General features: G+C 43.3%; 1 protein-coding gene across 1 annotated transcript in view; it reads right to left on the reverse strand.

Moving 5' to 3' along the window:
* Positions 1-2,200: 2,200 nt before the first annotated feature.
* Positions 2,201-22,242, reverse strand: part of grinaa (glutamate receptor, ionotropic, N-methyl D-aspartate-associated protein 1a (glutamate binding)) — a 43,587-nt gene continuing 23,545 nt past the window's right edge. Inside the window, exons 2-7 of the mRNA XM_083778661.1 lie at positions 19,561-19,922; positions 16,825-16,937; positions 14,434-14,634; positions 13,507-13,635; positions 12,296-12,439; positions 2,201-4,482 (exon numbers count right to left, since the gene is read on the reverse strand). Coding sequence (XP_083634787.1) covers positions 4,336-4,482; positions 12,296-12,439; positions 13,507-13,635; positions 14,434-14,634; positions 16,825-16,937; positions 19,561-19,873 — 1,047 coding nt within the window. The 5' untranslated portion in view covers positions 19,874-19,922 and the 3' untranslated portion in view covers positions 2,201-4,335. The remainder of the gene's footprint in view (positions 4,483-12,295; positions 12,440-13,506; positions 13,636-14,433; positions 14,635-16,824; positions 16,938-19,560; positions 19,923-22,242) is intronic.

A 22,242-nucleotide genomic window follows, 5' to 3' on the forward strand; every position in this document is an offset into this window, starting at 1 on the left:
GCACCACAATATCTCAAAGATCTCATTGATCCTTACAAACCAAATAGAACACCAGTGCGTCTACAGTATGCAAAAATGCTTACTGTTCCAAAAATATCAAAAGTTACAATAGGAGGCAGGGCGTTTAGGTCCCAGGCACCTCAGCTGTGGAACCTTCTCCCGGCTTCGGTCCGTGGGGCTGACACGCTCTGCACATTCAAGACTAGGTTGAAAACCTTTCTCTACGACAAAGCCTATAGCTAGAGTTGTCTCCAAGTCTGGCTGGATACCATGGTCGTACATTGTTGTGTGGGTCTGTCTCCCAGCAGTACTTGTAATATACACTATATAGGCTCCAGTAAGGCCTGCCACTAATCCAACATCCGGGGAATCTCTCCCCGGAGTCTCTTTTCGTCCTCCCCGTCGCAGTTCTGTGGACCTCTAATACTAACCCCCAACTGACTGAATGAGCGTGACCGTGGATCAGGCCTCTTCATGGAGCCCACCAGAAGTGTGACCTGGACCCGGCCTCACAGAGCTCGACCAGATGTGGACCAGATGTGGACCAGACCCCTCCACGGAGCCCACCTGTCTATTTCTGTCTATTTCTCTCTGTCTATCTCTCTCTCTCTCCCTCTACCCCCCCCCCCCCCCCCCCCCCCCCCGACACGGTCGAGGCAGATGGCCGCCCACCCCAGAGTCTGGTTCTGCCTGACGTTCTTTTCTCCCCTCCTAAAAGGGGAGTTTTTCGTTGCCACTGTCGCAAATTCGCAATATTGCTTGCTCTGGGTGGATCTTTGTTGGTTGTAAAGTGTCTTGAGACAACTCGTTGTGATTTGACACTATAATAAAATTGAATTGAATTGAATTGAATGGAATGTTATTGTACTCTTAATATATCATGGTGTAGCACAGCACAGTAGATTCATATTTCAATCGATCTGGGATGTTAAAATTGTGCAAAACTCTGTTCAATGAATGGCCTCTTCTGCTACATTAAACATTACTAAACATTAAACGTTACTTATACCTGTTATTGAGACTCCTATAGAGCATGTTGACATGGATAGCTTGGTTAGTAGTATCTCTGTTAGTTAATGCAGTTTGATTGATTAAATTAATAGCCTATTTTATTAGACAAAAATGTAGAACAGTAGTGTCATAGAGTGGAAAATGCCATTTGGTTTAATGTCACAGAATGCAGTGTCACGTAGAGCAGCATGATAAATGGTTAACTTTATAGTGTGTTCAAAAATGGCAGATCTGCAAGTTCAGTGTCTTGAATGAGATGTGCTGTGAGTTTGCATATCTGCTATTGTCCAGCATAGGACCGTTGCACAGTGAAGTATAAACAAGGCTTTAGGATTTATAAGTCGTTTTTAGAATATAATAGAATATTCACTCCAGTGAATAGCATTTATCCATTTAGATAACTTTTTGATGTTATTTAATTACTTATTTTTACACAGAAACATAATGTGTGTCTTTACAATAACTGTAATGTAATAATAATACTAATAATGTAATGTAATAATTATTAATTAAATAACCTTATTTTATTCTGAAGGCAACCGGATGTCTTAAATTAGCTAGCTCTCAGACAGGAAGTTCTAAATTAGCTCAAAAGACGGAGCCGACATAGCCTACCTAAATTAATTGCTTCCTATTTATATTGATTATCAGAAATCTCTATAGTATACACAAATATAGTTTATTCTGCTTTGTATAATAGACCTACTGCTTCAAGTGATATAAATGACTAAATACACATGTCAACCGATTAACTGCTTGATGTTTATATACTGCTAGTTTTGGATATAAGTTGGTACAATATACTGTACTAGATTATAAACACATACAGTAGGCCTGTCAACATTCTTTTGTCTTGTACCGTTTGTATCATAATAAATAAATAAATCTGAATCTGTCACATCAGAGAAAAGCATATAATGCAGAGCTCGTTTTGTAGAGTTAAATGTAGTTTGCGGCAATCTAATATAGTATTAGATATAGTAAGACTTTGAAACTCGACAGCCAGTGTAGTTACTCTCTCTAGGTCGTCAGTACATACAGTCAGGGAGTTTTCACATCATAGTTCTCCATTAAATAACCCTAAACTAGAAATATATCCCAGAGAGCAGACATGACACTTTTACTTTGTTGCATAAAACAATATCAAGTAGTTAATAAACACACTAGAGACACCACTTTTACATTTCATTTAATGAAAAGCGAACAGCAGTATAGAGGAATGCAATTCCAGTTTTAATTTAATGCAAATATACAGTGCAAACAGACCAACGTAGCCCAAAGTGACTATCTCTATACACATCAAACCACTAGTTGTATATACACGTACACATTAGTTGAGATACAAACACAAGAGTTAAAAAAGGGTTGTCAAAACAATACCTCCTACACCTGTCTGTGCGTGTGTGTGACTGTGTGTGTGTGCGCGCATTGGTAGCACATGCAAACATGAGGGGCAGTCATCATGCAACAGGTGAAAAATACAAGGTGAAATCACCGTTTAAAAGACGTTTTGATATACATTTTGAAACGCATCATGTGTGTTGCACACGACCATGGCATTATCTTAACAGTTCTATTCAATAATAATTGTGGTGTAGTACGTACTACAGTGGAGTGTAATAGTCGTTTGATGATTTCAAAATGGACCTCAATAACTATTCCTTCCAAAAGTTACATTTTGAGATTTCCGGTATGTGACATGCTAATCCTCCCATGTTTTAAGCAGTCCTACCTGTGTAACATAAATTAAATCCATTCCATTGAAAACATGTTTTGTACATTTGAGTGCATTATTCCTCAGCTTTACAACAACAACCAAGCAACCCGCGGTATACTCTACAGCAACTTCCAATAAATAGATTCATAACTTAGGCCTATCACTGGCAAAAAATCTTCAACTCTCTACCCTTTCACTTCACATTAGTTCTTTAAAAATTACAAGCGACTACTAGCGATACTTTGAACAGCTGGGTATAAAAGTGATGAGAAATATTAATAATACTTAAAATTGTTCACATTATGATGAAAAGAGAAAAAAAAAACAGCACTTAGGTTCACTTTACATAAAAGATCAGACAAAGTGGGGTTAGTGGAAAAGAAAGAAAGAGAGGGAAAGAAATAAAATATAATACCAAAGGATGCTACTTTGAAGACACTCAGGTATTCATCATTTCAAATGATCAAAATCCGACTTCTTTAATAAAAGATATCCAGTAGGAATATATACAGAGACTATATATTCTATGTGTGTGTGTGTGTGTGTGTGTGTGTGTGTATATTTGTGTTAGATCGTATACATCCAAAAACGAAACCCTCTTTTTTTTCCTTTCTTTATACGCCATTTAAAAGAGGTTTGCTCTTTGCACTGGGCTAGCTAAGATGCAATGCCTGAGCTACGCCTCTCCCTCCATGCCTAGAGGTCAGAGATTAGGGGATGTGGTTAGCATCGTAGTATACGGTCAGGGAACACACGACTATTTACAGCAATGTGTACAAGCAAGCTAGGACAGGACAGGACAGGAACCCCTCCGGTGCTTCTGAAGAAAACATGGGACACATCTTTAGTGGGTTTTTTGTTTGTTCAAAGTTGCCATGCAGAGTTACTTTACAAGTCAAGGATGGATAGGGAAACCTGGGGGATAAGGACATATTTGTTGTTCTAAGTTAACAGCTTCTTCCCTTCAGACATTCGGCATGGCAGCACTGCACTCATCCGAGTGCCCTCCCTTCTTCGCTCTCTCACTCTCTCTCTCTCTCGGTTCAATCTCTCCGCAGCAGCATATACACACGCTGCATGGCGAGTTAGAGTGCCAGGCACACAGGGGCATGGATGGGATGGAGGGCTCAGCTAAACGGAGACCGATGGATGGGTAGAAGTTCGACAAGTCATCTGTGTTAGTAGAAGCCAAGAGGGCTGTTAGAGCAAGCACTATACTGGTCGATAATGGCCCAAGGGTGGGGGGGGAGAATAAAGGGAAAGGAAAAGAGCGATAGTAAAATGTTGTCATTAAAATGTTTTTCATTAGATAAATATATAAACCAGTGTCCTTCTCCCAGCTGCATTGCCAGATACACCATTTTCTTCCTCCATTGCCCAACCCAACCTGCTTCAAAAAAAAGGAAAAAAAACAAAGAGCTATGTGATGAAACAGGAACGTGAGGAGTGTGTGAGACGGGGGAAAGGTGAAATTAAGAAGGGAAAACAAAAAGGCTTTGAGGAGAGGGGGAGACTTATTATGATTCAGCATTCAACAACGAGGAGAGGTTTTCTCCGTCTCTCTCTCCCTCTGTCCGGTCTGCCAAAGGTCAGGAGGCGCCGTGCCCTCATTCGCGGCGCCCCACGAGGGCGAGGATGTAGAGGAATATGTTGATGATGTCCGTGTAGAGGTTGAGGGCGGCGAAGATGTACTCCTCTGGACTCAGAGCAAGCTTCTTGTTGCCCAGGAGCAGCTGGGTGTCCACCGCCAGGAACTGGAAGAGATAAGAAAAGTGTGGAATCAAGACCTTTTGCAAGGGAAATATGAAGACATAAAGATATACAGTAACACTGGCAAAGGTCCCGGGACTGAAATGTTTGATAATTCTAACCTCACTTTGAGCACAGAGCACTTTATGAGCAATCAAAAAAATATAAATCAATTCTACTTTCTTATTAACTGCTCCTGGCGGAACGTTCCGTTATAAGGAATACAACTAGCAACTGCTTCTGGCGTAATGGCAGTTGGCTGGCTCTGCGTCCAGCAGGAGGCAGTATAATATGGGTTAAGTCTCTGTCTAAGGAGTCTTTCTTAAAACTATACAGTATGCGGAGAGCAAGTCGCTTTCCTTCATGTTGGGGCGACAGTGGCTCAGGGTTACTTGAGTGGCTGGTAGAACAGCCAAATGGGAAACGCAAGGTTCCAAGTTCGATTCCGGGCTCCCCCAGAGTTAAGTGTCAAAGTGTCCTTGAGCAAGACGCTGAACCCCTAATTGCTCCCGATGTGCAGGTTGGTGCCTTGCATGGTTTCCTCCACCACCTGTCTGTGAATGTGTGAATGAGTTTTTGAGACCACTGCACCTGCACTGAACCCGGAACAAAGAAGGGCTCAACAGTTTACCCAGTCCTCCACTGAAGAAACATAAATGCTAATTGTAATGTTGTATTGTAGGCGTTATGTGATTAGGCATACATTTGTTTTCACACCACACATTATGTTGACATGCACGGTTAACTGCAGGGTTAAATAGAGAAGAATGAGAGGTGCATTTTGTAAAATGACAAAATGACAAGAATTGTCGTATTTTGTGCGGTCGAGGTGAACAAAAAGCCTGATAAGATGTGAGTGAAATGCAGAGACGTTGCTGTGTCAGTGAAGGAGCAAAAAATGTGTATGTTGATCCAAACATACTGAGCACAAACAATGACTGTGGGAAAAAAAAGATACAATCTGAATGATATTACTGTTGTTGCAAAAATAGCCGATCTACAAGCTTGTAGATCAGCTATTTTTGCTATTATTGGAATTGAAATGCTGAAATATTCTTTGCTATTTATCAATTGGAATCCTGATTTATTTAATGTTATATTTAATTCAAATTACTTTAATTATAGTTATGTTAAAGGGTAAGACCACTTTTTTAGAGGTTTGGGTTGTTTTCTTACCTTATTATGGGCAAAAATGTTTACCCAGGGTAACTGGACTAAGCTCAAGAACTTGTTTACAGCCAGGCCCTGCTCATAGAACATTTCATGTTAGAGGTTCAATGCCTCCAAGGGCACTTCAGCGGTGGTAATTTTAACGTGCCGGTCCAGGGATACGAACTAGCGACCTTCCGATATCAAGACCGCTCCGGAAACCGTTCGGCCACCGCTGCCTCAAAACTAGTCCAAACTAGGCAAACTAGTCCATTCTATGGGTTATTTTGCTCCGTTGTGGTGTTTATTAGCAATTTAAGAAATATAAATAGTCGCTCATTGACTTCCATTGTAACAGGGAAACAGCTCTCAAAGTCACTCTTTTAGCACATAAACCAACGCAACAAAAGCTAATTCTGACAGTAAGGAAAACTCATGCGGTTTTATTTTTAATAAAAATAAAAAAAAATGTCTTGTTTTGACTAATTTGTGTAGAAAGAAGATCGCCTCACAGCTAGAAGGTCCTGGGTTCGATTCCCGCTCGGGCACTGTGGGTGCTGGCGGCGTGTATCCTCCTCCGCGTCATCAGTGCCCATACCCGAAGGCGGGGTTGGCGAAAGGGCCTTTCTGTGTGGAGTTTGCATGTTCTCCCCGTGTCCCCTAGGGTAGGTACCCTCACAAAAACATGCAGTAATCCTGGTCTCTAAACTGCCTCCCCCTGGCCAGCCGGGACGCCTGATGGAGGGGAAAGGAACTGGTTGGAATAACGTGCTCCCCCCACGCGCTACGTCCAACCAGGGAAACTCCCCCCTGTCAGGTGTAAAGGAGCAACTTGGACACTCAAGCATGAAGGAAGCATGAGTTAAGTCCGTTGCTCTCCCTAGGTTGGCGGAAGGTGTGTAGAGCCCAGGATCACATCACAGGATGATTGACACAGGGGTGAAAAAAGGGTTACAAAATCGTGGGACAAAAAATATAAATTAAATAGAAAGAAGATCCGGTAGGTATGCCTACGCCGACCGAATCACTGCTGTTCGCGTAGAGTAAAAAATCACACCAGTGTGAACAGAGTGGTGCAACTCCTGTCTATTGGTTCTCTGTATCATTCCAATTTGTATCGTCCAATTTCTTCTCTGTATCGTTCCAATTTCTTCTCTGTATCGTTCCAATTTCTTCTCTGTATCTCTGGTGCCCCCTACTGGTATAAATATGTAACATACTCATGCTCACTTATACATACATACAGGTACACACACACACACAGGTACACGGACGTTGCTGTATCTCTGGTGCCCCCTACTGGTATAAATATGTAACATACTCGTGCTCACTTATACATACATACATACATACAGGTACACACACACAGGTACACGGACGTTGCTGGATGTAGGAGTGGTTGCACCACTCAAAAACGATCTGATTTGACCAAAACTGTACACCCACTCCTGAAGCGTATTATTGGAATGCCATTGAGCCACGAGTGGGATGTAAACAAATGGATTTGATCTCATCCGCTTGTCGCTAAAAACATACACAATGGACGTGTTTGAGGGAGACACTAGAAGAAGTGTCTGGGACTGCTCTTATGCAAGGCTGCAGCTGGGTACATCTCAAACAGCGTGGAGACTTGTTTACAAACAAAACCCTGAATATGTCCCCGCGAGAGTTGGGAACGCCGGAGTACTGCTTCAGTATATATCTCCAAACTAAATAGTAACTTTATAAATCTATCCTAAAAGACGAAAATTTAACCGCATGAGTTTTCCTGATGTGATAACCTGTCAGAATCAGCTTTTGTTGCGTTGGTTTATGTGCTAAAAGAGTGACTTTGAGAGCTGTTTCCCCGTTACAATGGAAGTCAATGAGCGACTATTTTCTATTTCTTAAATTGCTAATAAACAACACAACTCATGGAATGGACTAGTTTGCCCATAATAAGGTAAGAAAACAACCCAAACCCATAGACTGTAAAAAATATGGACAAAGCGTTCCCCGGGTCTAACATGAACGTAAAATGAAGCCTGTAATGATATGCTAATTCCTGATGTAAGTCGCCATCTTTGGTACCAGCTGGCCATTGGCTGGCTCCGTTTTGTATACCAGCTGGTCATTGGCTGCCCAGACAACGAGGCGGGACTTCCCCCCTTCTTCTCCGTTGGTTTTTATTTTGACTCGAGTGGGAGGGGAATCCCGATCATAGACTGTAATGGTAGCCACGCCCCTCAGAACATACGCGATGGTTTTTTTTCTTTATGGTCATTTTTTTAATTAATGGGACCATAATTTTCCAAAAAGAATATTATGACATTAGAAATGAGACTTTAAACTAGTGACTGGAAGAAGAAAGTATTCATGACCATGTTTATTAAGGTAATACAGTCTAGGTGAAGTTGGGCCAAAATACATGGGCCTCTATGGAGCTATGGGGCTTTTTGGGTCCGGTCCAGCGCCACAACAGGCCATTATATGAACTACCGATTTCAAATGAGGCTTCACGAAATATCTGGCTGACTGCCCCCCTGCCCAAACCTCTCTAAAAGTGGTCTTACCCTTTAACTTGAACTAAATAGTAAATACACATTTACATTGGACACAAAAAATGTTTGGAATTGTAACAGCTGAAATCAATATGTCGTCAGTATTCTGATATTAACCTGCGGGCCGCATTAAGTGAAGGTGGGGGCCGCATGTGGCCCCCGGGCTGCCAGTTGCCCACGTACTGAAATGTTAGCCTGGTTAATAAACCAGACTGAAATGTAGGTCAGACTCAAGACTTCAACCTATTAACTTCTCTTCCAGCACTGGAGTCAAATGTTTTTTTCTTTCTCTGGCTTTGTGAGCTTTATTTGCTGCAGAGGAAAGTTGTGACCTCGCTCTCTGATCTCACAGTAAACCATTCACTGCTTGGCGCTTCGCTCAGCAGCCTGACAGCATTGTGCACGAGCAGAATGTGAATGTGATGTGGAGCAGACATGTCTGAAAGTAGCCGAGGGAAAAAGGGATGAAATTCTAGCCACAACACCGTGTCCGTTGTCATTCTCGACATCTGCGGTGCAACTGACTGCGGATCAATTGACCGTATGCCATCTTGCCATATAAGTTAATGGCAGGGCGGCAACTATAGCCGCAATTTGCCAATAACGGCTCATTCATCCATAAAGGAAAATCTGGCCGCGCTATGTCCGGCCAGGGAAACCCCCCCCCCCTGTCAGGTGAAAAGAAGCAGCTTGAATAGAAGGAGGCATGAGGTCAGTCCACTGCCCCCCCCCCCCCCCCCCAGGTTGGCAGAGGAAGTGTAGCGCCCAGGATTACATTAGATAATTGGCACTGGGTGAATAAAACTGGGTTGGAAAATCGTGGGATAAAAATTATATATATATATAAAAATAAATAAAATCCTTGCAGGTGATCCCCCCCCAAGCGCTCGTTGGATACCGATAACGGTCCATGCGTACCACCTGTTTTGAACTTAACCCATTCTGAACGGGAACCCATTTTGGTGTTAGCATCATGTTATGCTTTAGCTATTGAAAAATAGCAGATCTACAAGCTCATAGCGCGCCACCGAGTGGCGCGCTACAAGCTTGTAGGTCTGCTATTTTTGAAAAATCGAAGAACGACTGACATTTTTAGTCACCAGGGGTTGTCACCAGATGACAGTGAACTTGAGTGAAGTGACAATGAATGGACATTTAAGACTTGTTTAATACATAAGGCAAAGACCATCACTGCATCAATCAGTAATCAACCAACCTTGCTATATAATGACAACTGGCAGAGATGGGCATGTATTCGAATTACATGTGTTTCAAGTATTTTCTGTATTAAAAAAAAAAAAAAAAAAAAGTAGGTAGGACTGCTACCTACCAGTTTGTCCATATCTGACAAACTGGTCAAACATTGGCCAAATTGTCAAATAATATAAGATGGAGGCAAAAGGTTTGAAAATGCGAGAGGTGTTGTGAGCTTGTAGATCTGCTATCTTCACAAATCACAATATATGTGGAACCGAGAACGGAACGTCCCGACTCCTACATTACAAAGTGCTTATCAATTAAGTGAATTCATTCTGTGCAGCCTTGAATGTGGCACTTCGATATTTCGTTTTATCAAAATGTTATGTTATCAAAAAGTGCATTCCATCTGGACATACTCTTTCAGTCAGAGCTCTTTCGTTGTTCAAGGTATTTTCTTAGATACGGAGACTCGGAGAGCCACAGTGTATTGTTTAAGGCGCGTGAAACACGGTTCTTGTTTTTTAATGCAAGATAAGTTTTTCATGCAAAAGTCTAAAGAGTCGAAATTGACAGTGAACACTCCAAAGAGAATGGAAAGAGAACTATGTGTTCCTCCTGCCCAGTTCCATCAATGCAAAGTCTTTGTGTAAAAGACAGCTTTAGTTATTTTCAACCAAGGTCCATGTTTAATTTTTTTCCCCATTTGCTGCTTTCTTTCGTTTTAGCGATTTTAGCTATTTTTGACAGGGGGGGTGGGGGCATTCGAACATGGGGCTAAATACATATTTTTACGGGGAGTTCTTTATTATTATTTACCATATTTACCATAGAGCACCGAAGTCTGTCAATATCGGCAGAGGGCGCAAATCCACGGGTTTATGTCATTTTTATTTGCATTGTAATTTTAGATCGCCTCATATAAGTACTGTGTTCGAAAAATAAACATCCTGGCCGCTTCACTCATATGGATATGAAGAATCAACTGACTGAGAGGAAACGCTATTGTTACTGCTACTGAATTAGTTACATTTTACCTAGAAACAGACTGTATCATATACTGTATGAGTGACTGACTGTCGCAAACGATACAGAGACACCTCCCTGACAATAACGCAGAGACAGCTTGTTTATACCATAATGCTTATATGAAACGATTTTAAGATGACCCCATGTTATTCTCCATAGAGAAATGACTTCCGTGAACCGGGCAGAACCATGGGGATGAGCGAGCTGACGTCAGGACTTTGGCGCTCTATAGTCCCACTAGACCACCAGGAAATTACATCTGGCCACACAAGATCACAGGCTCTACTGAATGTGAAGGGGGGTACTAGGGGTAGGCCATACTGTGCGTCGTAGGCTCAATATGTCAGTTTGTCACCTGACTCAAACTAAGCTTTGCTGCCAAAAACAACAGTGCAGAAGCAGCAGATGGCTGTTCATGTTCATATGGACATGGTGACAGTCACTTTGACATAGTGAGTGAACCTTCTGATGACCTCTCTATTCACTACAGACTACGTAGTAAGCCACTGACAAGGTGACAGCACAAGATGTCATTAACTGGATGCATTTTGACAGCTCCTTCGTCCAGCGCACTTTACATGAGCAGTACATTCACACAGAAGAAATGGAAACGCAATAAGCCAACAAACAGGTTACCCTGCTCAACGGGAGGAGTTAACGGGGGTTTGGTGTGCGTTTGCTCAAGGACACTCCTCCCCCCCCCCCCCCCCCCCCCCCCCCCCCCCCCAGTGGCCACTCTTACCTCTTGAGCCACTGAATCGCTGTTGCATTAATTACTTTGGTTATACGTAAACCTTTCCACCTCGAGCGAACGTTTAGAAAAAATTACTTTTGGTGCAACTTTACAGTATGTCAAAAATGTACCATTCCACACTTGGCATGGGTTAGTGTTCTAGGGTTCTAGGGTATAGGGCCTTACACAGGTGAAGAGCAGCGCTCCCAGAGAGGGTTAACGAGGGCTATAAGGTTAGACTTATAGGGGTTAGTGTTATAGGGTTCTAGGGTATAGGGCCTTACACAGGTGAAGAGCAGCGCTCCCAGAGAGGCGTAGTGTTAGTCAGATTTATAGGGCTCCATTTCCGTCACCGCTAAACCCCTTATCCCTAATAATAAGCTATTTTGCCTTTTTTTATTTTTACTATTTTGCAAAACATTTTTGAATAGTTAGAATGGCCAGTCTACAAGCTCACAACGTGTCAATGTAGATTGGCTAGTTGAACTATTAAAAAATCTTTTTCAAAATAGTAACAAAAAGGCAAAGAAATTCAGGGATAAGGGGTTTAGCGGTGACGAAAATGGAGCCCATAGGGTTCTAGGGTGTAGGCAGGGCCTTACGCAGGTGAAGAGCAAGCCCCCAGTAAGGCTATCCAATGTTGAAGATGCCACTACCTACTGGCGAAATGTGGAATTGCAGCACTTTAATGGAAGTGGACGGACGTTCATGACGTCACATGCGTAAGCCCGGACCTCAAAATTGAGGTCCAGGGCTAGGCTAGGCTAAACTTCCGCTCGCTCGAGCCATTGAGTTAGAATTATACTTCCGGAAGTCTTCCGGGTGCTTCAAAACGGGGGGGGGGAGGGTTAACGCTCCAGTTCGGTCTCTATCCTTCTTTATACTCTATGGTGAAGAGCAGCGCTCCCAGAGAGGCATAGTGTTAGATTAATAAGGTTCTAGGGCTTAGGGTCTTAAGCAGGTAAAGAGCAGTGCTCCCAGAGAGGCATAGTGTTAGATTAATAAGGTTCAAGGGCTTAGGGTCTTAAGCAGGTAAAGAGCAGTGCTCCCAGAGAGGCATAGTGTTAGATTTATAAGGTTCTAGGGCTTAGGGTCTTAAGCAGGTAAAGAGCAGTGCTCCCAGAGAGGCATAGTGTTAGATTTATAGGGTTCTAGGGCTTAGGGTCTTACGCAGGTGAAGAGCAGCGCTCCCAGCGAGGCGTAGACGATGTGAAGGATCCTGTTGCGGAAGAAGATGCAGAGGATGGAGAAGAGCACCAGCACGATGAGGCAGACGAACAGCACGCCCCGGCACGACGTGAAGTCATACTTGCTCTGGGGAGACAAAAGAAAAGACAACCAACGTTCAAGCCTGATACATAATTACTTCATTGTATGTCATGTCGTGCGCCGGAAATAGCACGAGCCACAAATACAATAGTCTGTAACTCTGGGAGTGTACCAATGGAACCAAATGGACCCTTAACAGGTCTGTAACTCTGGGAGTGTACCAATGGAACCCCATCCCCTCTAGAAACCCTGAGAGAACCACTGTCATTCATTCATAGATAGATAGATAGATAGATAGATAGATAGATAGATAGATAGATAGATAGATAGATAGATAGATAGATAGATAGATAGATAGATAGATAGATAGATAGATAGATAGATAGATAGATAGATAGATAGATAGATAGATAGATAGATAGATAGATAGATAGATAGATCTACAAGCTCGTAGTGCCAAATACAAATAATTCTGGGATTCCTTGACATGAAAATGGTTGAACACCACTGACATAGAAACGTATGTTTTCAGAGACCTTTTTAGCCTCAGGTCTAAATGGTGTTAACCCTTTCTGGACGGGAACCCCTTTTGGTGTTTTAAGCATTACGTTATACTTTAGCTATTGCAAAATAGCAGATCTACAATGGTGCAGCGCTACGAGCTTGTAGATCTGCTACTTTTGGAAAAATCGTGAAAATGAGGCACAGATCTTCTGGGGCGTCCCTGGAACAACACATTTTCAGATGGAGGTCGGAGGTCAACATAGATATATAGATATTTTGGGGCACCACTGACATAGAAACATGGCATTTCTCAGAAAACTGTCAGGATTTGGAAGACATTTGTAGAATGTTCCTCGGGTCTAATTCTGAGCGGGAACCCCTTTTGGTGTCAGCATCATGTTATGCTTTAGCTATTGAAAAATAGCAGATCTACAAGCTCATAGCGCGCCACCGAGTGGCGCGCTACGAGCTTGTAAGTCTGCTATTTTTGAAAAATCGAAGAGCGACTGACATTTTTAGAATCTGATCTCAGGTCAGAAGGAAAACTGTCAGGATGTAGAAGACATTTTTAGAATCTGATCTCAGGTCAGAATGGGTTAAAGAGGTACCTGTAAGGAGAACAGCACCACAGTGAAGCAGACCACGGCGGTGATTCCCACGGCCATGATGACCGTCTCTGTGTTGTAGAAGCTGGCGATCATCCCCACCATGTAGGACAGGCTGAGGGTCAGGATGGACTACACACACGCACACACACAGACACACACAGACACACGCACATGCACACGTTAATGTCACTTACAACCAGTGTTATTTTTGGCAGCAAATTTTGATTTTAGTCTCTTCAATAGTCTTCATTTAGTTTCAGTCACATTTTAGTCACCTGGAATGTTATAGCATCGACTAAATATCATACAATTTTAGTCGACTAAATCTACAGTTGATTTAGTCGACTAAAATGTATTTTGGTGGGCCTTGATGCCATCGTGTTTTTTACACTTGCTGAAAATAGATACCGATCTATAAGCTCACAACGCGTCGCAGCGCGTTTGAACAGAACGTCTATGTTATTGGAGCTCATTAAAAAAAACTGTCACTACCTCGCGGCGGTTACGATATTAACGCTTCGGATGCAAGTGAAAGTAACGATCGGGGCAAATTAGTTATGGATGATCTTTACGTCCGATTCATCGGGGGTGAAATTCGGCGGTTTTCAAAATAAAAGACACTTTTGTCTACGTCCTGCAGTGAGGGACATTTGACTGAATTGCGGGTCGGCAGTAAATGAGCCCGGGGGTATTTGTAACCATTAAAACAGGACGCCCTAGATGTAGCCAAAACACCCCCGAGGGGATCGACGAAATCGGGAAGTATGATTACTTCTAACGCGACTAGCGACGGGACCGCGATGGGCCGTCAAAAACATAATCTTTGGTTAGAATTGGGACGGATTGATTTAGATCAAGAGTTATTCACATTTGAAGGTTTTTTCCCTCTAAATGACACTAAAATGGAGGGGGACCATTTAGAGTTACCAGGGCGATCAGGTTCCAGGGGTGCTTGCGGCGGAACTCTCCGCAGCAGCTGAGGACGATGAGGGACACGAAGAAGATGGCATAGGACACGTAGTACGTCCACGGGTTCTCCGTCACAAAGGTCTTGGCGTCCTCCACGAACGTGAAGATGGCCACGAAGGAGAAGGTGACCATGAGCTGCACCGTCAGCACCAAGAACACCTGGGGAGGAGAGGAGGTATGACGTTAGTTTTTTTTATTCATCGCTTGAACAAATTATTTTAAAATTTTAGCAGCTCTACAAGCTCGTAGTAGCGCATCTGATATTTTTGGTTTTTTTCTAATCTTGAAAATGTGGCGCAAATCTTTGAAATATATATATTCTTTCAGAGCGAACGTTTTTAACTCATATCTTTGCTTCTGGGGGTGTCACTGGAACTACATATTTTCAGACTGGGGTTGCGGGCAATTACATATATTTTTGGGGTCCTTGACATGAAATATTTTGAAAACCACTGACATAGAAACAGGCTTTTCAGAGAACTGTCATGATTTAGAGGACATAATTCTTTTGAATTTAATGAATGGATTAACACAGCACCAGGAACACCTGGGAGAGGGGAACCATGAAGGAACATTAAGCTAACTGGTTGTATTCTCACAGTAGCACTACAGATCAGTGGAATTCCAACCCTGTTCATATCAAGGTCCATTATCTATTCTGCATTTTTAGCCACGGACCACCAATTTGATGACATTTAGACTCTCAGAGACTCAAGAACCAAGACTTAGAATATTTTGTTATCCTCTCTACTCTAAAACTAAATGTCTTCCATCTTCATCGACTCTACCTTAGTATCTTCTAAACTAAATGTCTGTCCATCGTCCAACACCTTCCCTACCAACGGTCATCACCGTCGCCATCACCTGCCTGGTTCCCCCGATGCAGTGGCAGAGGACAAGGCCAAGCTGCAGCCCTGTTTAGGAGTAGGGCTTTGAGGAGGGCCAGGGAGATCATGGCTGACCCTAACACACCCTGCAGGCTACAGTTTTTTGCCCTGCTCCCCCTCAGGCAAGAGGTTGTGTTCTCTAAAGACTGTGAAGGCCAGACACTAATTTTTCCTCCATGTCAGGGGATATTAATACAATCTGGGAATACATTTCTTAACAAGAATTGTCTCGTTTGTAAAGGTGTCTAGTACTAACATATCCCACACAGTGTTGTTTTTGGCAGCATATTTCTATTTTAGTTTTATTCATAGTCTCTTGAATAGTTTTCACTTAGTTTTAGTCACATTTTAGTCACCTGGAATGTATTAGTGTTAGTGTAGTTTTAGTCGACTAAATGTCATAAGATTTTAGTCGACTAAATCGACAGGTGATTTAGTCGACTAAAATTTATTTTGGCGGGCCTTGTTGCCGTCACAATTACTTATTTTACACTTGCTGAAAATAGCCGATCTACAAGCTCACAACGCGTCGCAGCGCGACGTGTTGTGAGCTTGTAGATCTGCTATTTTCAGCATGCAACCAAGTGTAAAATGACTTATACTGGATCTGTTGTCCTCTAGTCCCTTCCTAACATTTTAGTCTAGTTTTTATTTGTTGACGAAATTGTCAGTATATTTAGTCTTAGTTTTAGTCACCATAGCATAGTTTTAATTTAGTTTTCTTCAGTGGAAAAAGGTAGTCGGCGAACATTTTTCGTCTTAGTTTTTAGTCGACGAAAATAACACTGATCCTACATTCTATTCAACCACCCTAAGGGGAATTTTTGACAGCTGCTGAAAGTCGGGGTACCATCATCAACACAAACGTGTCAAACTAGAGGGTTTTCATGATTCTGAACCCATTTCAAGCATTAGTTTTGCACGGAAAACACTCATTGGGCTAAATTCAGCCATAGCCACTTGCCAAAATGTGATGACCTCATTACATTTGTGATGACGGCTATGGCTGTTTTTAGCCCAATCGCAATGAAGCCCAATAAAGGCTTCTGATTCTGAACTTCTAAACTAAATGTCTTAGATGGTCCCTACCTTCTAAACTAAATGTCTTAGATGGTCCCTACCTTCTAAACTAAATGTCTTAGATGGTCTCTACCTTCTAAACTAAATGTCTTAGATGGTCCCTACCTTCTAAACTAAATGTCTTAGATGGTCCCTACCTTCTAAACTAAATGTCTTAGATGGTCCCTACCTTCTAAACTAAATGTCTTAGATGGTCCCTACCTTCTAAACTAAATGTCTTAGATGGTCTCTACAGCGGGTCATGTTTGCATGTTGTGGACTAGTAACAGCTGAAACCAATATTGTAATCAGTATTCTGACATTCTCCACATTAAGTGAAGGTGGGGGCCGCATGTGGCCCCCGGGACGCCAGTTGCCCACCCCTGTCTTAGATGGTCCCTACCTTCCTGATGAAAGCCTGTCGGATGCTCTTGTCCTCGAAGCCGGAGTTGGTGAACTCGTCGTTGTCATCGTAAGACGGAGGGATGTCTCCGTAACCGGGGCTGACCATGGGCGCTGGAACAAAAAGAAAAGGAAAGAAACAAGGTTTAAGTTAACTATGTGCTAATACAGTGAGTGGGTTCTCAACCTTTTCTGGACCAGCGTATACATTTTTATCCCACGGCTTTTGTAACCCATTTTTTTCACCCAGTGTCAATATTGTCTAATGTAATCATGGGCTCCACACTCCCTCTGGAAGTTGCCAACCTGGGGAGAGCAACGGACTGACCTCCTGCTTCGTTCTATGCATGAGGAGTCCAAGTCGGTTCTTTTCACCTGACAGGGGGGAGTTTCCCCGGTTGGACGTATAGCATGTGGAATTTAACACGTCATTCCAACCAGTTCCCCTCCATCAGGCTTGGACCAATGGAACTAACGTAGTATACCTAATACATGGAGTCGTTTCTAATTATTTGTATCACAAAGAAAACACCTTTTCCCAGTGTTTTATCCCATTTTGGAAAATAAGCAGCAGTGTTGTTTTGGACACAGGCCACCTGACTGAAGCATTGATCACATATCGATCGAACCAGTGAGTCGTCATTACGGTGCGGTCTAGAACACTTGTTTAACCCACAGTTTTTATTTTATAAGTCCATTCGTTTTTTTTCTTCGTTTCCTACATTTTGTTTTTAATTCCTATTATTTAAAAAACATTTACAAAAAAAGAAAAAAGCAATTTTTTTTCATGAATTGATAACAAAACTCAAAAGAAAAATAAATATAAGAAATTCCATAAATTAGAAAAAAAATAATTAAGAAGTAGTGAATACAGCCGATCTACAAGCTCACAACGCGGTGCGAAGTGGCGCGTTGTGAGCTTGTAGATCTGCTATTTTCACTAGTTTGGGTCCCGGGCAAACGTCTAATTTCTCTTTTTGGGGGCACGATGATACCATCTGTACACTAAAAAGTTGGAGAACCACTGGTCTGAAGACTAGACTAGAGACTACAGATGCACTCCACGGTTGGTTCTCTCAGCACAGCTCACATGGAAACGGCAAAGCTTTCAGGATTTCTCCGGGTAATAATTACAGGTCCGCTTTTTTAAAGGTATATATTCAGTGATTTCACTTAATTCAAATATCACTTATTTTTTTGTTTTGTTGTGATAATCCTCCCTACTATAGAGTGTGCTGACCATATAAGGAGTTCCTCCCTGTCCCCAGTTAACCCCTGGGGGTCAAAAAACCTTAGGTTTCGTTTTTGACTCTCTATCCTGATTGGACGAAAGGCTGGGTCCCACAGCCAAAAACGAAACCTAAGGTTTTTTGAGTGAAATCACTGAATATACCTTTAAAGAGAAAAGAAAATTGCCACCTAAACGAAGAAGAACGTTCCATTCCAAACCGGTGCTCTCTTTCTCTAACCCATTTTGGGGCGGAAACCCCCTTTGGTGTTTTAAAGCATTATGTTAAGCTTTAGCTGTCGAAAAATAGCAGATCTACAAGCTCATAGCGCGGCTTGTAGGTCTGCTTTAGAAAAATCGTGAAAATCGTGAAAATGCCTTAAATCTTTGAATATATATTATTACAGTGTGAACATTTTAACTCAAATCTTTGCTTCTGCGGGTCCCTGGAACCACATATTTTCAGATGGGGGGGCGGAGGCATATTACATAGTTTTTGGGGTCCTTGACATGAAATATCATTTTTTTAATTTCGACGTCAGGCCTAAATGGGCTAATGGAAAAATAAATAAAACAGCTACTTGGCTTTAGGGAACAGGAGGGGAGAGTCAACACTGAAGGAATTACAAAACGCTAAAAGCTGCCTCTACTGAAAAGGTTTCTCTACGTTCACAAGAAGCATTGGTTGATATTTGTCACTGTACCTTCTCCTCACCCGACTGACTTTCCTTGGAGATGTTTGCGGGACACAGTCGTACAACCAAAAATAAAATAAGGCTTAAATGGTTTATCAGATTAATTATTAAACAATCTATTCACATTTTCTTGCTTCGGTTTGTTGCTGCATGTATATATATTTTAAAACTATATACATATTATTTGTGTGCAAATACAATTGCATTAAGTCTTCTCGTCCATCAAAAAAGACGTCCTAATTCCAGTGGGAAGATGGTCTGCCTTCTGAGAGGAGGAAGAGAACAAAGAAATGAAATAATGAAGACAACGACCAGGCCCAGCAAGGAAAGGAAAGGACCAGCAAGGAATAGAAGAGGCAGATAGTCCAAACCACCGTATTGGTGAAGAGGTCACCACCGAAAAGGTGGCCAACCTCTTCACCTAAAACAGGACTGTTTTAGGTTGTGAGCGGGAACCACTTTTGGTGTTTTAAGCATTACTTTAGCTATTGCGAAATAGCAGATCTACAAGCTCATAGTGTGGCACAGAGTGCCGCTCTACGAGCTTGTAGATCTGCAATTTTTTTCAAAAATCGCGAAAACGTGGCGCAAATCTTTGAATATGTATTCTTTCAGAGCACACGTTTTTTAACTCAAATCTTTGCTTCATGGGGGGAGGGTCCCTGGAACAACATATTTTCAGATAGGGGTCGGCGGCCAATTACATACATTTGTGGGGGTCCTTGACATGAACGACTGACGTAGAAACAGGGTTTTTCTTTCAGAAAACTGGCAGGATTTAGAAGGCATTTTGTAGAAATGGGTTAAGACTCACCCGTGGGGTCTGCAGGGTATCCGCCGGGCTGCATGGGGCCCTGCTGGTAAGGCATCTGGGGGTAAGGCCCCGGCTGGAAGCCCATGACCGGCTGCCCGTAGCCCGGCTGCCCGTAGGCGGGCGCCGGCGGCGGCTGCCCGTAGGGCGGCGCGGTCGGCTGGCCGAAGGTGGCGGCCGAGGGGAAGGGCCCCCCGGGGCCCGGGCCGTAGTTGGGAGGGGGCATGGCGAAGCCTGGCTGCGGAGGCCCGTACATGTTGTTGTGGAGAGGGTTGTTCTCTCCCATGATGGGGAAGCCGCTCTTGTCCGTCGACATGGTGGTGGTGGTGGTGGTGGTGGGGCGCTGGCCGGCTCACTGCTCACTCCTACAGAACAGAGACATGTGGATATTTACACACCAGGGGTGGGCAACTTTGACAATGGAGAGGGCCACCACTCACTCCAGAGGGCCACCATATTTATTTTCCACACTCACTCCAGAGGGCCACTATAGTTCCACACTCACTCCAGAAGGCCACCATAGTTCCACACTCACTCCAGAGGGCCAACATAGTTCCACACTCACTCCAGAGGGCCACCATATTTCCACACTGACTCCAAAGGGCCACTATAGTTCCACACTCACTCCAGAGGGCCACCATATTTCCACACTGACTCCAAAGGGCCATTATAGTTCCACATTCACTCCGGAGGGCCACTATAGTTCCACACTCACTCCAGAAGAGTCCAGAGGGCCACCATATTTCCACACACACACTCCAGAGGGCCACTATAGTTCCACACTCACTCCAGAGGGCCACTATAGTTCCACGTTGCATATTTGAATTGAAATCCCCCCGCCCACATTAGACGTGTGTTTCATAATTGTTTAGGACAATATGTAAAGGTAAAGTTGAATAAATTGCAGATTGATACAAAAGCCATACCAGCCCTGATAATAAAATTACTTTAGTCATTTCATATGTTTGTAGCGTGGCCGGGACAGATATGTAACCAATGAACACATTACAGGCACGGTACACAAACCCCCCCCATGTTCTCAGGGACACTGCTTGGCGTGCTGAGAATGAGTTTGGGAGTTTTATTACCCATTGGAATGCAGGATGCCGTTAGCATCTGCAGGACACAAAGGGGAGACCCTCAATATCAGAGTTGGCCTCTCTGATATTCTCCAATGGAAAGCGAACAATTTGAATAAAACTGCTCACGTATTATGCCTTTGAACCATGCATATATATATTTGTATACTATGTATTGGGGTTCAACAATATATATATATCGTGTTGAATTAATGTGATGTGTGTCTGTAAATAATTATTTTCTGACTTGCCTGACTTCTAATTGACATACGGCTGTACTGTTTGATATCTCCACATGTATAAATTCATGCTGATTCCAAATATTCAGTCAGATGTGTTAACAGGAGTTCCCCAAGACTGTTTAATGCAGAAGTAGTACTTTGGGCTTTAAGCAGAGGGGCAGTGCCACCCATGACAGCTCACACACATCCTGCAGCTCCTTGCATGACAAGGACCACTAGTCTCCGCCTCTTCGATATAAGATGGCTGTCCAAGCAGCCATCTCTCTCTCTTCAGGCTCTCTCTACCTCTCAACTACCACAGCTCTCCTTCACTGACCAGGCCCTGGGTCGACTTCTGTCCCCACACCAGAGGAGCCATTCTGGGTAGACTCAGTGCCACAGCGGCCGGTTCCCAGAGACCGTGAGGCAACCCAGAACTGAACTGACTACAGCTCCTCTCTACACGCCTCTCAACACCACAGCGAGGATAAGACACCTCAAGTCTTCTCTACCGCTCAAATCTTCAAGAGGGTCAGCTTAAGCCAAGCGTCACCAAGAACGCACAGCTGATCCCGATGAGGGAAACCGGGGAAGCAAGCTGCCTCTGACGACTACAAAACCACCGCCCAGCTACATCCTTCTGGGCCTGCCATCCGCTGCCCCTAGCCGCCCGGGTGAGCTCAGCAGCACACGGCCCCAGTAAGGCTGCAACAACGAATCGATTAAATCGATAAAAATCGATAATTAAATTCGTTGCCAACGAATTATCTTATCGATTATTATCGGGTGTTTTCCAACATTAAAATGTAACGTAAAGCTGCTTTCTTTTTACCGTTCCGTAACGGCACTAGGCTGAACGAACAATATGCAACGGGTCGGTATAAACACAACACAGGGCGCGTTCGGAAATAGCGCACTGAGCGCACTGTGCAATGCAAACTAATAGGCGATTGCGCTCCCGGTGTGCATTTCCAAACGCACCCACAATATTGTCTTGAACATGACCAGAGCGCCCGGTCCGCATCTACCCCTCTCTCTCCCAACTAACTTCAGTCTCCCCCACACACACACACACACACACACACACAGAGAGGGAGAGCGTTAGCTCTGTGGCTGCGATGATCTGCTTGCAAAATGCCCCAAACAGGTCCCAAAACATGGCATTTGTGAGCACGGCCACTGTCCATATGTGTTTGTCTTATGACAAAAAATGCTCCACAATGTCTGAATCTGTGAGCTTGCAGGCTGTCTACGACGAGCACTATAGCAGTGTAGCTTGCTAACGATCGTTAGCTCCTCATTTGTTCCACCTGTGTAATCACAGCAGCGCATTGAAGTGGGCACAGGGCAAAAATCTCCGTGAAGTGAACGTTTTTGCTTAATGA

Source organism: Protomyctophum parallelum, assembly GCF_964188405.1.
Source record: "Protomyctophum parallelum genome assembly, chromosome: 1".
NCBI classification, from domain to species: Eukaryota; Metazoa; Chordata; class Actinopteri; order Myctophiformes; family Myctophidae; genus Protomyctophum; species Protomyctophum parallelum.